The sequence below is a fragment of the Crocuta crocuta genome, unplaced genomic scaffold (assembly GCF_008692635.1).
Source record: "Crocuta crocuta isolate KB4526 unplaced genomic scaffold, BGI_CrCroc_1.0 scaffold55, whole genome shotgun sequence".
NCBI lineage: Eukaryota > Metazoa > Chordata > Mammalia > Carnivora > Hyaenidae > Crocuta > Crocuta crocuta.
In genome coordinates, this window is record NW_027530512.1 from 1,324,583 (window position 1) to 1,343,116 (window position 18,534).

General features: G+C 53.8%; 1 protein-coding gene across 3 annotated transcripts in view; it reads left to right on the forward strand.

Annotated features, from left to right (window-relative positions):
- The window catches only part of ACTN1 (actinin alpha 1), a 97,124-nt gene that overhangs the window by 69,205 nt on the left and 9,385 nt on the right, over positions 1-18,534 (forward strand). For all 3 annotated transcript variants that reach the window (XM_077767113.1, XM_077767110.1, XM_077767111.1), the window contains exons 7-12: positions 935-1,016; positions 2,743-2,828; positions 9,949-10,041; positions 11,364-11,594; positions 14,501-14,648; positions 18,056-18,206. In XM_077767113.1, the coding sequence (XP_077623239.1) occupies positions 935-1,016; positions 2,743-2,828; positions 9,949-10,041; positions 11,364-11,594; positions 14,501-14,648; positions 18,056-18,206 (791 nt within the window). The remainder of the gene's footprint in view (positions 1-934; positions 1,017-2,742; positions 2,829-9,948; positions 10,042-11,363; positions 11,595-14,500; positions 14,649-18,055; positions 18,207-18,534) is intronic.

Genomic DNA, 18,534 nt, shown 5'->3' on the forward strand with positions numbered 1-18,534 from the left:
CCATTACCCCCCCCCCCCCCAGCCTCTCTACTTTCTGACTCTGTGAATTTGGCTACTCTAGATGCTTCGTGTCAGTGGAATCGTATGATATTTGTGTCTGGCTTATTTCACTTAGCGCCATGCGTTCAAGGTTCACCCTGCTTGTGGCATGTGTCAGAATTGCCTTCCTTTTTCAGGCGGGGTAAGAGTCTGTCCTATGGATCGCACATTTGATTGATCTCTTCATCTGTCAGTGGGCATTTGTGTCATTTCCACCGTTTAGCTCTGGTGTGTCCGGGCGGACACATATCTGTTTGAGCCCCCGCTTTCCATTCTTTGGGAGATGCGCCCCGAAGTGGGCCTGCTGGGTTCCCAGGGAACCCCGTGCCTAACTTCCGGAGGACACTCTGTGCTGTGTTCCACACCGTTATATATTCCCACCGGCAGTTCTGATTCCTCCACGTCCTCGCCAGCCCCCGGTCAGCCCTGGACACGGCGGCAGAAGCCAGAAGAGGCAAAAGGTGGTGGCTGTGTGAAGGTGTCCTCAGATTTGGTGGGACGTGAGCGGCAGAGGGGCTTCAGGGCGCCTAGGCCGACTCTTGAATAACGGCTGAGGAAGCTGGTGACTTACCGGTCCCACCGGCTGGTGGCAGAGCTAAAACCAGAAGCCAAGACTGACGGTGCCCAGGCCAGTGCTCTGCTGGCAGCGTGTCGTTCCTAGCAGGTCTTTCTCGGGCTGCAGGCCACTATTCTTCGTTCCATTTCTGACGAACTGAAGCTTGAGGAGGAAAGACGGCCGTTTAAACGCCCACGCAGCAGGCCCTGGAGGTGAAGCGAGTGTTGTACACACAGTGCTGGACCCTGAGGACCACACCTTCAGTCTGTGGTCACCACCATGGGGGTCACCGGTGACTTCTTGGGCCTCTCACATGCCTTCATCCTCCTTTCCCTCTAGGACGACCCACTCACAAATCTGAACACAGCCTTCGATGTGGCAGAGAAGTACCTGGACATCCCCAAGATGTTGGATGCTGAAGGTAAAAGGCGTCTCTGTCTGTGCCTCCGGGTCTTTTCTCACGCGAGAGGGGCGGGGCCCAGCAGCCCTAGGTGGGAAGGGAAGAGGCCTGGTCTCTGGGACCTCATCTGGGGAGCCTGGAGGTCGCCTGCCTGTTGCGGATTCCTTGGTTCCCTGGGGTTTGGATGGGAGGCCAGCTGGTGCTGAGAGGAGGGGCTTTGAGGCGGTTTCTGCATCAGAAGATATCTGCCTGAAGATAGTTTTCGTCTTGGAGTTGAGGTGGCAGGTGCTGGGGGGCGGGGGGGGCGGTGGACGCAGTATCGCTGTGCTGTGTAGGGGAGGGAAAAAGCCTTTCCCCTTATCCCCTTAGGCTGTCCAGCTGGGATCCTGTACATTAGACTGGCAAAAGACAGATTAAGAAGAGAAAAGCAAAAAGAATTCTCTTAACAAGTGCTTTGTGCGTCTGCACATGAGAGCTCTCCGTGATGAATACTTTACAGGGGTGGTTAGGAGTTCGGGATCCATATCCATCCCTAACCTGTGGGGGATACGGAGGGGACAACTGGCATCTATGGAAAAGCAAGTGACTTTTTAGAAAGACGAATGGGCTCTTAGGAGAATGGGAGGGAGACAATATCTGGGATCATTTTCAAATATATGCAAAAGCAGGGAGAACAGCGCAGGAACTTCCATTTACCCATCGTACAGATACAACAATTGGATTTTGTCACTTTTTTCCCCTTTTGCTTTCTTCATCGAAATATTATAAAATACACTCCAGACATCACAGCATTTTACCACCACATACCTTAAAAATATTCTTATGCAGCCATAAGACAACTGTCATATGTTGTCTGTGAATCCTTGGTATTTCTGCTGCGTAATTCAACATCAAACTTCTCCAATTGTTTCTTTCTAGAGTTTCTGTTTTTGTTTTTTGAGAGAGAGAGACAGAGCATGAGCAGGGGAAGGGCAGAGAGAGAGGGAGACACAGAATCCGAAGCAGGCTCCGGGCTCTGAGCTGTCAGCACAGAACCCGATGCGGGACTCGAACTCACAAACTGTGAGATCATGACCTGAGTCAAACTCAGATGCTTAACCAACTGAGCCACCCAGGTACCCCGGGAAAAACGTCTTTAAAAAAACCCTTTTTTAAAATGTTTATTTATTTTTGAGAGAGAGAGCGCGAGTGATGGAGGGGCAAAGAGAGAGAGAGGGAGACACAGAATCCGAAGCAGGCTCCAGGCTCTGAGCTGTCAGCACAGAGCCTGAGGCTGGGCTCAAACTCATGAACCGTGAGATCATGTCCTGAGCCAAAGTCGGACGCTTAACTGACTGAGCCACCCGAGTGCCCCTAGAGTGGGTGTGTCTTAACCAGGGTCCAGATAAGGTCTGCACGTGGCGTGTAGTTCTGGTTCTCATGTCTTTTCCAGTCTGTAGCACTGCCCTCCTTCCTTCGTCCTTTTTATATGCCTGCCATGGGACTTGTTGCACAAACGGGCCAGCTGCTCACGGAATGTTCCTTCTTCTGGGTTTGTTGTTTGCCTGCTCGGAGCACTGTTTCTCTCCTCCCTTTACCTCTCTCCTATCCCTGTAAGTGGAAGCTAAGGCCAGAAGCTGGGGAGATTCAGGCTCAGCATGTGGGCAAGACGACTTGGAGGTTCGGTTTGGAGCTTCTTTCCACAGCCCGTCAGGAAGTGCATCATGTGTTCGCCAGCTGGCTTTTAACTCCAGATTTTTCTTGATAGACATTGTTGGAACCGCCCGACCGGATGAGAAAGCCATCATGACTTACGTGTCCAGCTTCTACCATGCCTTCTCTGGAGCCCAGAAGGTACCCGGGCCCCCACCCCACTCCTTCCTTGCACAGCACACCACGTGCTGCGCCCCAGACCATGCGCCCCCTGCCCCACCCGCCTCTCCCTGGCAACAGGGTCTGGATGGCGTGTGTCTCTGGTAGAGTCAGCTCCCAGTGCCAACGTGGCGTGCTGCTCTCGCTCGGCTCCTCTCCCATCCTCCCCTCTGCTCCTTTTCTCCTCTTCCTCTGCAGCCTCTGAGAGGACTGGGCTTCCGCTCACCTTCTGGGGCCCAGAGACTTGGCTTGAGCGGGAAGAGCTGCATGTGTGAAATCGGCCTGGGGGTTCTGGAAGGTGCAGTAGGCAGCAGCCCCTCTGTGCCCACCTTTGTTGAAGCTTTAACACAGCAGCCGGGCTTCCCCTATGGAGGCATCTCCTGTCTTAACTGACCTATTTTGCAGAGGTGTCACGAAGCCCCCACCTTTCTCCCACTCATGGGCATGATTATGCAAATCTGTCCACAGCTTTTTTGGGCCCTGGTGCCTTCTGGATCCTGCCTGGGACCCACATGTGGGGTCACTCTGCACTCTGTATTTGTAGGCATAAGCACAGCCCCTTGGAGAGGGGGAAGGGAGGAAGTGGGCAGCTGTGAGCCCCTTCAAATGTCCTGGCTCAGTTTTGTTCCGGGAGGCCTGAGTTTAAAGTCCAGTTGTGCAGGCTGCACACTAAAGAGCAGTGAATATTTTTGTTATCAGGCTTAGCTCAGGCAGGAGAAGTGTCTCTCCCAGACCCCACTCACAGGCAGGACCCTGGAAACACAACATGCAGGTTGACATGAGCACAGGCTGGGCCTTCATGGTTTCAGGCCATGGACCTGTCACATCAGGTTGGATGTGCTCAGGCAAATTTCCCACCCTCCGCATGGAGTCTGAGTGACCTGTCTCCAGATGCATGATGGGGGCGCTTCCCCCCCGCCCCCACCTCTTGCCCGGCCTTCCCCTCTGCTCTCTCTCTCCCCCCTTTTCCTGTCTCAGCCTGTGCTCTCCACCTCCCCATCCTTCTCTCCTCTCATCATCTCATTTCGTCTCTGCCCATTCCCTCATTTGCTGTCTGTGCATCTGTCCTGTGCTCTCCCTGTCCGCCACAGCTGTTTGGGTTTATTCTGTGCTGCTGCTGCTCCTTTTCTCCTCTCAACCTCTTCTCCTTCTCTGTGCAGATGTGTAGGCACGCTAAGGCCGGATGGGAAGGCCATGTGACCTAATGTTTCATGTCACTGCCACGCCTTCTTGGGTGCGCAGAAGGTGAGCTCTCCCTCGGCCTCGCCCGCTCTCCCTGCCACCCTCCGCCCGCCTCTTCCTTCCTCCCGGGATGCTCCGGCAGCCATCCGTGGGGCTGCGGCCGCTGCAGGGACAGAAGGGACCAGAGCAGCCCCTCTTCCTCTTGCAGGAGGGCAGGGTTCTCTCTGAAGCCTGGCCAGAGCCCCAGCCTCTGGCTGGCCCCCCGTGTCTCTGACCACACACACTGACCGGGCTTCGTGGAGGTCACAGATGGGAAAGAAGCTCATGGTCTCAGCTCCTTCCCTGGACCCTGAGTCAAGAGCCCTCTTCCCAAGTGATACGGCTCTGGGCTATGCTTCCTGACTATTCCCTTAAACATTCAGGACCCCTTCATTTTCTCTCCTTCCTGCTGAGTCAAGACCATCCTTTCAAATTATCCAGGAGATACGGCCGGGGAGAAGTCTTCCTGCCTTCTCCCTGGTGTCTAGGCCAGAAGCTCAGAGCCCTTCCCAACCAGGCCCACGACGGACATGGTGCAGGTTGCACACTCCACAAGGCTGCTGTGTGTGCACTGCAGACCATGGAGATTTGAATATGTGTTACAGAAGTAATCCAGCAGGGGGCAGCAAAAATACTCTCTAACATGTCAGTATGACAGTTTTCCGATAGGAATGCCTCGGGAAGAGGTGCCTTTAAAAAATTATACAGAGGCACGTGGGCTTGTAGCAGCCCCATCCCCTGGCTGGGCGGGCACCGGTACCCTCCTCCCCTTCCTTCCAGGCCTCACTGGCACGGAGACAGGAGAGCTGTCCCGCGTGGAGGCTTCCTCACAGGTGTCCCGGCCCCCCGGTGTCCCCAGCCCCTTCCAGCCTCTTCTCTGGCCTGCCTCTTGCTTCCTCCTGTTTCTCTCTGTGCCATCTCTGCTGCTGCTCTCTTGTCAACTTCTTCTGGCCCCTCTGACCCGCCACCTGTCAGCCAGGGTGTGAGCAGCATCTGACCTCCAGCCCTGATGACCACGGAGGGCCTGCTTGCCCGCCTCCGTAGCTAGACCGCCCTCTGCTGTGGGGTTTTCTCTGTCCCCTGCCCCTCCAAGGGTTCTCTCCTGGGCTTCATGCCCGCTGACACTGGCCTTCCCTGTGTCCTGGCTGACCGTAATGCTCGGACAAGAGTGTGCGCGTGCGTGTGCGTATGCGCGTGTGCATTAGCAGCCTGCTTTTGTCCCTCCCAGATCTCATGCCACCTTCCCTCCCTCTCATCCTTGCTGCAACCATTTCACGCTTCTTTTGTCCACATTCAAGGACAAGGTCACCGGTGGGGGGGTGGGGGAGTGGCGTACCTCTCATGTCCTGGGTCAGGGGCCTCTAACCACTTCTAAGGACCCAGGCAACTGCTTCGAGCCAAGCAGACCAGGAGGAGAGGGAGCTTCCCCCGCTCCTGTGGAAGAAGGAGGATTCATTCTGACTCACACACACTCTTCTTATCTTGACTGTCTCCATGTCTGGTGCCGGCGTTGGGGGGGTTGGGGACATATATTCTGAAACCCACGCCCAGTGGGCCCAGTGCCCTTTATCGTCTCCGCTGCCTTTCTCTTGTCAAGCCTTGGGCGGTGGAACTAGAAAGGCAGCACAGCGTCATACGTGCATACACGCGTGCACGCGTGCGCAGCCACCCGCGTCCCCGTACCGGTATATGGCACACAAGGGCACGTCATGGGTTTTCCTTGTCAGGTGAGGACCAACCTCTGTCTGATGTGTTGCCTTGGGTTCTGACTCTTTCTCAGTTTTCCTTTGCCCTCCTCCTCTCCCGTGTCGATTTAGAATCAACAGAAAGCAACAGATTTTGTTTTATGTAGTTTGTGCTTTAAAGTGCATGGTCTCTGGGGAATGTTCCAGAGAAACGGCCATTCAAGACACAGGCTAGATCCGCTGCAGGTATTTCTGGTTGCTTTCAAGAGTAGATGGGGATGTTTGCGTCTCTCCATTTGGCCTCTCGCTTGCTTTTGTCACATTGTGAATCTCCTGAGGGAAAGAACCAGCCATTGCTGCCCTTGAGGGGTTGGGGTCCATCCAGGGAAACCCTGAAACACAGAGGCCAACGATGGCTGTGGTCTCATCAGTGCCTGCTGTGCCACGGGCCGAGTAGGGGAGGGGCGGGGCGAGGGCCACGGGGCCGCACCACACAGAGGCTTTCTTCACAGGAGCCACCGGATCTTGCGGGTCTTAAGGGTTGAGTAGGGGTCCTCAGGTGAAGGTGTGGCAAGGGTCAGGAAGGTGGTCACAGCTTGTGTGACAGCTTCGAGGTGTCACAGGTCAGCCTGCGAGGGGACAGCAAGTTAGCCCTGGTCCCCTGCCTGGGGTGAGGAGCACAGCTGGGAGCATGCCGCGCCCCTTTGTCTGTGGGCCTCGCTGGCAGGGGTGCTGGGGCTGGGTGCGTTCTTAGACACCGGGAGAGGCTAGGCTGGGGGAGGAAGGAAATGGGCAATTTCAGATAGATTTGGGAAGTTTTTTACTAAAAAGGTCACAGGTGACATTTTTGTGGCATTCATGTGAATCTGTGGGTTGTGGGTGGCAGAGCCACTGTGCATCATTTGGGCCACATTTGGATGTTAGATGTCACCTTAATTAACTACCTTGTACCAGCGAGTTGGATGCCGCGTGTTAGCACAGCGTCGTGGCTTGGGATAGCGGAGTTTCAGTTGGGACCGCTAAGTTATTAGTACTCCCGAAATAATAGTCCACAACTTTAAAAAAAAAATTACTAGTATGAAGCCAAACAGATTGTTCTGTTTTAAGCTGTATAATAATATAACTTAAAGTAAGCCCTGAAAATATAAACCAAGGGAAGGTAAACCCAGATTTCTAGAAGCCTTTTTTTGTCTTTTGGCATTTATTTATTTTTTTAAAATGTTTTTTATTTATTTCTGAGAGAGAGAGGGAGACACAGCGTGAGCAGGAGAGGGTCAGAGAGAGAGGGAGATACAGAATCTGAAGTAGGCTCCAGGCTCTGAGCTGGCTGTCAGTACAAAACCCTTTTGCCAAGTGTTACAAAATATTTTCTCAGCCCATTAATGATACCTTACACTTACATCCCTTGTGCAAATTCTGCCAACATCAGAAAGGTCTGGGCAGTCTGGCTTTGCTTCCTGGGTTCGGGAACAGCCCATCTTCTCTTGCGGGAACAGGCTGTTTCTCTCAGAAAAAGAATCATTCCTCCCCTAGAACCGATCTCTCCTTTGGGCAGTCTCTTTATGACTTGGCGGTGCTAAGTACCTCTCTCCTAAATCCCCCTTAGTGACGGAGTTCTTGTGGCCACGGCAGAAACAGTTTCTAGAATACCAGAAAGTGAGGTGCTTGGGTAAGCCTGGATCCCAGGCTCAAGAGTCTCGCTGGCCTTCCACCCCAGGGACTATTTCACGTTAGTCTTTCCTTCATGGTCTCTGTGACCTCCTGGGTTGGGGTTGGTGGATGACTGAAGCCTTCTTTGTAAAGAGACCTTCTGCAGGGCGGGCTGCCAGCCTGGGGTGGCAAATTAAGCAGTGAGCAAAGCAGATAGGTCAAGGTCTTGAGGTTTCTACCTGTCTTTCCCTCCCCAGTAAAATTAAGCCTGGATTCCGGGAGCCTGCTTCCTTCCTAAAGGTAACCGTGGAAGTGGGACTATCCCCCGAGGGCAGAGGCAATCCCGATGGCGTTTGCAGACAGGCCGTTACCTTTTCTGAAGGAAGCCCTCTCGTTCCATGATGCCCATGCTTTCTTCCCAAAGGCAGGTTTCCTGGTTATGATGAGTGGTTTTCTCAGTCCCTCCTGGGGAAGCCGCCTAGGTGTGGGGCAGGCTGAGCTGCAAGCTTGGGAAAGAGGTGGGTCTCTGGGAAAAGTCCCCAGCTAGCCCACTTGGGAACATCCCCCAGACAGCATCCAAGAGGAGCCTCTGTTGATCCTAGAACAGCCAACAGGCTCTGAGGATGGGCGAGGCCCCTGAGGCTCATGGGATTATCTCCTAAAATCCCATGAACACAGGCCTCGCTCCGTCCACCAGTTGGACCAACTGACACACACGTCAAAGCTTATGAGCGCTGAGCCTAGGATTTCAAGATGAATTGGGGGGAATCAGGGCCCAGGAAGGCTTTGCCCATGAAACATCACAGTGGCAGCTGCTTCTTGCATGTGATGCGTGACCACGTCTGATTCTTGCCCACTTGGTCAGTGCGCTGGACATAGTTTACTTGTATCCGTGCAGAGACCGGTGGCCCCCCAGTGTCTCCCTTCCCGGCCTTCACCAGAAGTGGCCCTGGTCACTGCCTCCCCCAGCCCTTTTCATGGGCACATTGGCGTGTTTCCCATGACCTTGCTCTGTCCAAGGGCCCCACATCTTCTGGCACAGTCTCCAGGAAGGAGTTTCCCTCTTGTCACCTTTTAGTATTCCCAGTGGTTGCTTTTTGGTTCTTAAGACGAAGGACAGGCAATCAGGAGTCCCATGGGAGAAGTGGTCATGGCATCCCCGGGGCCAGAGGTAGGCCAAAGGGCGTGGCGGTGAGGCGCTAAGGATGTGACTCCTTGCCTCAGTTTCTTGAGACCCAAGACTCAAAGTGCCCGTCCTGGAGGCCCTCTGGCCATTCCCCCAGTTGACCCAGTGGAGACCTACCTGCTCTAACCCCTTGCCCTGGGGTGGGGGGTGTGATCTCCTGACCTTGAGCTTAAAAAGACCTTTATGCTGACCTCATTCTGCATCACCACCTCCCCCGCCCCCTCGCCCCCATCCCAGCAGCCACTCCCAATCATGCGATTTGGTGGGTGGGTGTCCTATTTGAAAAGTTCTGCAAAGAAAAAACATCTATATGTTAGTTAGTTCTTTTCAGTTCAAAGCACCCTCATTCTCAGGATATTCTTCTTTATGCCTAGCCTCAGTTTATCTTGCTGCAGTCAAAACCCATTTTGCTTTGCTCATCAACCAGTTGTGAGGTCCCATCTTTCTATTCCTTAGACCCTTGTCGTCTGTAGGCTCACCCTTCTCAAATAGACATTATCGGCTCCTGTTCCCAGGCTGTCTCTCTCACAGGACCCCAAAAAGGCTTTGAGTTCCCCTCTCCTCAGAGTTGGGTTATGATGTATGCAAGAAAACAGATGGATTTAAAGGTTACCTGAGTTTCTGGTGACTTAGGACCGCCTGGCCCTTGCTGGTGTTAGGTCCGCGGTGCCTTCCATGGCCCAGGAAGGCTGTGTCCCTTGGAGTTTCTGGGCCTTTGCATCTGATTTCCATTCAGCCCTCTTTCGTTCGTCTTGCTGCCAAGCCCCGTGTCGGGTGCCTGCTTGCCCAGCACTCCCTCGACACAAGGCCTCTGCTTTCCTAGCCGTGCCTGTGCCCAGCTTTCTGGCCATTCTGTGCACGCTGGGGTGGTCCCTTCATGCAGTAGGGGTCCCTGAGTCTTTTCTAATGTTCTTTGTTCTGTAGGCCTTATTGCTTCTCAGTCAGCACTTTATTCCAGACTCCCAGGTTTGAATTCCTGCATCTCCTAAGATCCTGGCAATTTCAACCGGAAAGCCTGAGCCTCGGGGATCCCAGGGCCTGCACTGGGGATTGTAGGCTCGGCATGAATTCTCCCCCCTCTTTACCTGAGCTGACCGTTTTGATCGTATCAGTCATCACGTTAGTTACTTCCCAATGTGCATGGTTGGCTTCAAACTCTGGTCCTTCTCCAAGGGCCCGGGGTTAGCCCTCAGGATCTCTCTTTGGGCTCACTTGACCTGCGGGACCCAGCATGGGCTGGCGGAGGAGGAGGATGTGGACTCGAAGCCCCAGGGGCTGCCTTCCTGCCATGTAGAGCTGCAGGGCGGGAGCTCCGCTGCCCGGGGCTGCCCGTGATCCCCACCCTCTTTCTTGTTGCCAGGCGGAGACAGCAGCCAATCGCATCTGCAAGGTGTTGGCCGTCAACCAGGAGAATGAGCAGCTCATGGAAGACTACGAGAAGCTGGCCAGCGATGTGGGTACCTCTCGAGCTCTCCCAGCCTGGCTCCAGCAAGGCTCTGCTACCCCACTCTGGGAGAAGAGGGAGCCCCCAGAACCTATACCTCCAAACCCATCCCTGGGGCACAGTCCGAGTCTGGGCATAGTCCTTGCTCCCAGCACAGCTGACCCAGGGCAGAGGTGGGCTGATCTCTAGGCTCCAGAAAGCCGGGTCATAGGCTGTTTTTCTCACCGACAGACAGTGAGCCTGGGAAATTTTCACGTCTCTGGGTTGTGGGTTTTTCCACTTGTCGAGTGAGTGCTCAGCCAGGGGATCTCAGGGGCCTTTCTAGCCTGGTATACTGTTGTTCTGTGAGTTGCTTGGCCTAGAAAAACAGTATGCCTGGTTCTGGAAGGATATGAACTAGAGGTGGGTCAGTGCTGGCTCAGGCTAGCCGAGCAGCTGGGCCCACCCAGGGGACAGGAGGAGACAGGGCTGGGTTTGCTGTTGTGCCGTTGACTGTATTTGGGTTAAGGCTCCACTTGCTTCTCCCTTAAACGAATCCAGCCTCCTGAACAGCTCGGCCTAGCCTCTTGGTGGATCTGCTATCCGGCATAGTAAGAATGCAGATGCCCGGGCCTGAGCCCTGCTCTGCCATTCCAGCTTGGTCACCTTGGCAAGTCCCATAACCTCACAGTGCCTTGGTTTACCCCTCCGTAACCTGGGGCAGGGTCACAGCACACAGCCCCCACGGGACTCCAGTCCTCATTCCGATGAGTCAGTCTGGGGACACGCTGGCACCTTGCAGGTGCTCGTCCTATTTCCTGTCACCCGTTCCACTCCTTCTCCACTTTTCCCTCCGTCATCACCTCATCCAGGCCGTTCCCTGCCTGTGCTCCAGAAGCCAGCCTCTTCCTTTTTGAGTCAGAGACCCACATTCTAGAATTCTAGACAAGGGCCTCTGGAAACCGCTCTTATGGCTGTTACTTCCCGGGGACAGAGGAGGACACCGGGGCCCAGCCAGCTGGTGGAGCTGGACCCAGAGCTTGCGTTTCCTTCTGGGCAAGGCGACTTGCTACCAGGTCCACGGTTCTTCTCCCGCAGAGCAGGGCGGCTGAGTCAGCCCCTTCCCCTGGCAGAGAGGAGGCTGCATGAAGCCTGTGACTCTCAGAGGGGACCCGCTGGAGCCTGGCCCTACCGCCAGGGAGTGGTAGCTGGGATGGGACGCGCTATCCGGAGAGATATCCATCCCACTGGCTCCCCCTGTGAGGGAAGGGGCCAGAAGGCCAGAGGAGGAAGGGAAGCAGCCCTCAGTGCCCCCTCCCGCCTCCTCACGCCTTCGGCGTCCCCACCCCCAGCTGCTGGAGTGGATCCGCCGCACCATCCCGTGGCTGGAGAACCGGGCGCCGGAGAACACCATGCACGCCATGCAGCAGAAGCTGGAGGACTTCCGGGACTACCGGCGGCTGCACAAGCCGCCCAAGGTGCAGGAGAAGTGCCAGCTGGAGATCAACTTCAACACGCTGCAGACCAAGCTGCGCCTGAGCAACCGGCCCGCCTTCATGCCCTCCGAGGGCCGGATGGTCTCGGTGAGTGGCCCTGGGCCCCAGCCCGGCCGCCTGCGGCCCTGAGCCGCTCCAGACTGCCACCCAGGCTCAAGCCCCCACTCTCCTGACCCGCCCAGGTCAGACCTGCCCTGCTGGCCCCCTAAATATCCACCAGGCCTCCCAGCACCAGCTCCCCCCACCTCAGGACACCGTCTCTGCCAACAAAGTGCCTCTTGATGTATTGAACCAAACAGGGCATGACTCAGTAGCGACTGGGATCATTTTTACATTTTAAAAATTTTTATTTATTTATTTTTTTTGAGAGAGAGAGAAAGGGAGACCGTGTGAGCGTGAGTGCGAGAGGGGCAGAGAGAGAGAGGAGCGAAAGAATCATAAGCAGGCTCTACTCAGTGCAGAGCCGACGCAGGGCTCGAGCCCAAAACCGTGGGAGATCGTGACCTGAGCCAAAACCAAGAGTCAGATGTTCAACCCACTGAGCCACCCAGGTGCCCCTCTGTGAAACCTTTTTTAAGTGATTTTTATAAAATGTATTGCCTTCAACAAGTAATGAGTTGCGTTTTGCGGGGTTTTTTTGGGTAGGATATTTCAAAGATACAAATACGCAAAATATAGAAAATAGAAGTTACTCATAATCTTAACTATCCAATATAACTTAAAACTGTTTTTTGAGGGGTGCCTGGGTGGCTCAGTCAGTTGAGCATCCAACTTCGGCTCAGGTCATGATCTCACGGTTCATGGGTTCGAGCCCCGCGTCAGGCTCTGTGCTGACAGCTCAGAGCCTGGAGCCTGCTTCGGATTCTGTGTCTCCCTCTCTCTCTGACCTTCCCCTGCTCACGCTGTCTCTCTCTCTCTCTCTCAAAAATAAATAAAAGTGGCTGTTTGGAAAAAGATTCTTTTAGTTTATAAGTGGGATTTTTTAAAAAATGTCTTACGTATTTATTTTGAGAGAGAAAGAGAAGGAGCGGAGGGAGAGGCGGAGAAAGAGAGGAGAGAGAATCCCAAGCAGGCTCTGAGTCATCAGCACGGAGCCCGATGCAGGGCTCAATCCCACAAACTCCGTGAGATCATGACCTGAGCTAAAGTCAGAAGTTGGACACTGGGGCGCCTGGGTGGCTCAGTCAGTTAGTTAAATGTCCAACTCTTGATTTCGGCTCAGGTCATGATCTCATGGCTCATGAGTTTGAGCCCTGCATCTTGCTCCGTGCTGACAGTGTGGAGCCTGTTTGGGATTCTCTTTCTCTCCCTCTCTCTGTCCCTCTTCCACTCTCTATCTTTCTCACAAAATAAAATAAACTTGAAGAAGAAAAAGGAGTTGGGCACTTACCTGACTGAGCACCCAGGCGTCCTATGTAAATATGATTTTTTTTTAATTTTTTTAAAATTTTGCATTTATTTATGAGAGAGAGAGAGATACAGCGTGACCAGGGGAGGGTCAGAGAAAGAGGGAGACACAGAATCTGAAACGGGCTCCAGGCTCTGAGCTGTCAGCACAGAGCCCAACATGGGGCTCGAACCCACAAACCGCGAGATCATGACCTGAGCCGAAGTCAGACGCGTAACGGACTGAGCCACCCAGGCACCCTTAAATATGATTTTTAAGAGAATCCTAAAGCATATTTTATTTAATAAGCTGCTTTAAAAAAAAAAAAGCTAAAGGGCACCTGGGTGCCTCAGTAGCTTAAGCACCTGACTTTAGCTCAGGTCATGATCTCACTGTTCATGAGTTCGAGCCCCACCTCAGGCTTTATGCTGACAGCTCAGAGCCTGGATCCTGCTTCGGCCTCTTTTGTGTGTCTCTCTCTGCCCCTCCCCACTCGCATTCTCTCTCTCTCTCTCTCTCACAAAAATAAATAAATCATTAAGAAATATTTAAAAAAACAACTAAAGTTATATTGTGAATAGCTTACCAGGTTATTAAATTATCTTCATTTGTGTTATTTATGTTATTTCCCCTTCCTTCCCGCCCTTTCTCAGACTCGGGGAGAAATGTTATGAGCCAGAGAAACATACAAAAGAAAATTTAAAAATCCACCAAGATAGAGCTTTTAGCCTTCAAAATGAGAAATCATGAAGGGGCCTGGGCATAAGAGGCGGGAAGAGCAGGGAACGGCCAGGCCAGCAGACAGCACTGGAAAGCTGGCTGGACCCCGAGGAATCTGGAAGACAGGAAGTAGGCCCTTGAGGACAGGAAGTAGGCCCTTGAGGACAGGAAGTAGGCCCTTGCCATTGTGTATGCACTTTGGAAAACTGCAGTCTTTTTAGATTCCAGGCTGCTACCGCAGCTTTTAGGTGGCTAGAGCCTCGGCTGACCAGAGGGTGCGCTGCGTGAGTTAGAAGCACCCCACCCTGGGTGGATGTGGCCTATCCCCTGGGCCCCCAGGTGGCGTGCGGGCTGCGTTCAGCCCACATCTGCACAGCGGGTACCCTTGTGCTAATTGTAGGGATGACCCTGTGGGTGGCTCCCAGTCTGAAGGGCTGTGGGTTGTGCTCAGCAGCTGTTACCGTCCTTAGGTGCTTGGCCAGCTCGCCCAGACCAGGGTCCCTGCAGGCCCCAGGCGACTGCCCAGAGCCCATGACCACATCCAGGGAGGCTGGGAGGCTCCCATGCCTGCTTGCTTCGTTCAGTTATTGTTCTTTTCCCCTGGCTGGCCCTGCAGCCTCTGTGATTAGTCAGAATCCTGGGCCCCAGAGGGCCTTGGGCTCTTCCTCCATAGGGCTGCACACCCACAGCCCTATAGCTGGGTGGCCCACATGGACTCAGGCCTCACTCCCTGCCCAGGAGGCCTGGGGCCCAGCAGCCCAGGTAACACCAGTAGACGGCTGGGGAGGTACAACTGAGATGGGAAGGGGGCTTCTAGAAGGCGTGGGGCAGCTGTGTGGGTCTCGGGGGCCAGCTGGGGCTAATGCCGTGCCTCTCACCCCTACAGGACATCAACAATGCCTGGGGCTGCCTAGAGCAGGCGGAGAAGGGCTACGAGGAGTGGCTGTTGAATGAGATCCGGAGGCTGGAGCGGCTCGACCACCTGGCAGAGAAATTCCGGCAGAAGGCCTCCATCCACGAGGCCTGGACAGATGGTAAGGCCAGCCCGACCTCCTGCCTCCCTGAGGGTTCTGACCCTCATGCTCTGCTAACTAAACTGCCAGGCCACGACTCCTTTCTCTCCTCCTTTTTGTTTGTTTTGCTTTGTGTCCTACTGGTTCCTTGACATTAGATAAGTTCGTCAGCTTTTTGGTTGCCTCAGTTTCCTCATCTGTAAAGTGGGGATAATCAGAGTATAAACTTCATAGGTTTATGAGAATTTAATGGAATGTTACATCCGAGGCATTGAGAAGAGTTCCCAGCATAGCACGATGCTGTGTATGTGCAGTTTGTTGATGGTGCTTGTCATCATGATGATTTCTTCTTCCCTAAGTCAGTTAGGTTGGGGTTCGAATCCCCACTCTACCACCCAGACACAGAGTACATTTGGACCAGTGACTTCTGTGACATGCAGGTGATCCGTGCGTGCTCTCCTGTGTTAGCTTCCTAGGGCCACACACTGGCTGGCTTAACACAACAGAAACGTGTTTTCTCACGGGTCAGGAGGGGTGCTAAGTGGAAGTGTCAGCAGAATTGACGCCTTCTGGGGCCTCTGAGCAGGAGGCCGTCCGTGCTGCTTCCTGGCGTCTGGTGGTTGCTGGCCATCCTTGGTGTCATTGGCCTAGTTCAGTGCCTGCCTCCGTCCCCACATGGCTGCTTCTGTGTCTCAGTGACAGAATTTCTCCTCTTGTGCTAATAAAGACACCAGTCATTGGATCTAGGGCCCTCCCTAATCTCGTATGACCTCATCTGAACTAATTGCATCTACAAAAACCCTATTTTCTTCTCTTTTCTCTCTTTCTTTTTTTTTTAGTATTTATTTATTTTGGCGGGGGCATAGGAAGGAACAGAGAGAGGAAGAGGGAGAATTCCATGCAGGCTCCGCACTGTTAGCACAGAGTCAAATGTGGGGCTCAAACTCACAAACCCTGAGGTCATGACCTGAGCTGAAATCAAGAGTCAGTCGCTTAACCAACTGAGCCACCCAGGCGCCCTGAGAGTCTATTTTCAAATAAGGTCAGATTCTGAGGCTCTGGGTTGACATGAGTTTTGGGGGACACTCTTCAACTCAGCATACCTCCTCGTAGGATCATTGAAGGCATAAATATCACAAGTACGTTTTATGCTTTAGTGCCTGGCACGTAGAACGTGCTCAGTAAATGGTAGCCTTGGATATTTTTCCTCCACTGCCTTCTGGCTTCCAATTATAGTGACCTAGAGCCTTTGCCCTGTTAGCACAAGTGTGTCTCCATCCCTCCAACTCAGAGGCACTTACGGCCCAAGTATCTGGTGTCTGCTTGTGGGCAGCTGAAGTTGACTCCAAAGAAAGAGAATCATACCTGGAATAGTCTTTTCCTCTGGGCCAGGGCCAGAGAGGAATCCACACTGCCCATCTCCTCGGGTCCTCCAGCCACTCCCGCTGGAGCCCCTGTGGCAGACCCTATTGGCCAGCAGAGCACAATGTCCCCCGACTCCCTCATTTGGCCCCATTATGCTCCTCCCTACTTAGGCTGGAGACGATTAGGGACAGCCGTACGCTGTGGCCACTCAGGAGCCACTCGGCTGGGTAGGAGATGGGAGTGTGCTTGACTCAGCCTGAGGAGGTTGGGTTTAGCTCCCTGTTGTAAGAACACTGGAATGTGAGGTTGCTGCCCCACCTCCGCTGCACATGCACCAAGTTCTTTATGCAGGTGTGGGTGGTGCAGAGTAGTGGGGACTGTACCGGTTCAGCCACGTGCTTCTACTGTGTCCTCTCCAGGGCCAAGGAACCGCTCACAGAAAGGTACAGAGCAGGGACCCCATCAGCTGGCCAGCCACTAGCAAGGACATGACAAGTGTTGGCTTGCTGGCAGTAGACATGGGCGGAGCCTCTGGGCAAAGCGGTCTGGTGACACACATCCACACCTAACAGTGTTCTCACCTGCTGACCTAATTTTTGAGACTCTAAAGAATGAACCCTAAAGGTGGGGAAGTCATGTGTCTACAGTCGGTTCCCATGAGATCCTTTATAATAGCGCAAGCTGAGGGGCCTGAATGCTGCATGTTGGGGCGGTATTGGTCACAGCAGTGGTGGTTTGGCCACATGATGGAACGCTGGCCACCAGAGAGGACACATGGGAAAGCTAGAGTCGAAGCGGAGACTCTGACGGTGTGCTGCTGAATGTTTGAAAAGCAGGAAGTGTAATTTACATATACTCTCTGGTTTTACCACAGTATCCATATAAGGAAAGACTGAAAAGGAGTAGCTAAGTAGGCTCATCTGTAATTTTTTCCCCCTAAATTTGTCATGTTATTATTTTGACTTAAAGAAAAAGAAAGTAGAGGGGTGCCTGGCTGGCTCAGTGGGAGGAGCCTGCGACTCTTGATCTCAGGGTCATGAGTTCGAGCCCCACAGTGGGGTGTAGAGATTACTTAAAAATGAAATCTTTTAAAAAAAAAGTAAAAAAGAAAGGAAAGTAGACAGAAGGAAAGAAGGGCCACATCAGGCACAGTCTCCGGCTTCATGGCCCAGCTTTCATTTGCTGAGCAGGGCTGAGTATCCCTGATGGATGCAGACGTGGAGGGTGGGTGTACAGGAAGGCCAGGGCAGCCCCAGGCTGGTACCAGGTGCTTCACGAGACCGCTGGCGGACATGTAGCGACAGCCCCAGGAGATTCATTTCTCATCCCATTTCCTCCTGGGAAACAGGGATCCAAGAATTGCAAGCCCTGCCCCACTCCTCAAGAGAGGGAAGTGCCCCTGACAGAGAAAGTTCTGGCCAGCGATGGATTATGTGCAGAGGGCACTGGACCTGCTGACAAACTGAGACTAATTAAGGGGAGGGGGTCCCTGCAAGGCTGCTGGGGGCCAGCAACAACAGCTGGAGAAACTCTTAATTTTTTTTTTTATTTCTGAGACAGAGAGAGACAGAGAACGAGTGGGGGAGGGGCAGAGAGAGAAGGAGACACAGACTCTGAAGCAGGCTCCAGGCTCTGAGCTAGCTGTCAGCACTGAACCTGATCTGGGGCTCGAACCCACAAACCCTGTGTCCATGACCTGAGCCGAAGTCGGTCGCTTAACCGACTGAGCCACCCAGGCGTCCCAGCTGGAGAAAGTCTAAAGATGAGGTACCCCTGAGGTGCCTGGTTATAGCAGGCATAGCCCGGCACAGCCTTTGTATGTAACATGTATCGTGTTCCATGGAAGGTAGTCACTCTCTCACCTGGCCCCTTGGGGATGTTCAGTTGCACATCTGCTTTCTCAAACTGCACATGATTGATAGCTTTCTGGTGGACATCTTCTGGGGATGTGCTCCTGGAAATGGGGCTCCTGGGCCCCGAGGGGTGGATGGTTGGGGCCAAGAAGATGGGGCCCCCAGCTCCTGGCTCCTGCTCAGCCTTGTGTCCCCTCTCTTTGAACCCAGGCAAAGAGGCTATGCTGCGGCAGAAGGATTACGAGACCGCCACCCTCTCGGAGATCAAGGCCCTGCTCAAGAAGCACGAGGCCTTTGAGAGTGACCTCGCCGCCCACCAGGACCGCGTGGAGCAGATTGCTGCCATTGCGCAGGAGCTCAAGTATGCGAGGCTCAGCGAGGTCTGGGGCTTCAAGGGGAATGGGGTGTGGCTGTGGCAAGTGAGGAGGGTGGGTACAGCTGGTGCCCCACTGAGAAGGGCATCAATACAGAAGACTCTGGGCATCGCCCAAGTGGAGAATGAGTCCATGGCCCTTCCTACGGTGCCTCTGGTCCTTACCTATGACTAGTGCACGACCAGAGGATGACCACGTGCACCCTGAGCTCTCGTTGGGCCTCAGTGGATCCCTGCCATTGGGCATTGGGGTCAAGACTGGCATCACCTCCAGCTCAGGTGCAGTAGGGCCCTTAGAACTGGCCTTCATTTGTCT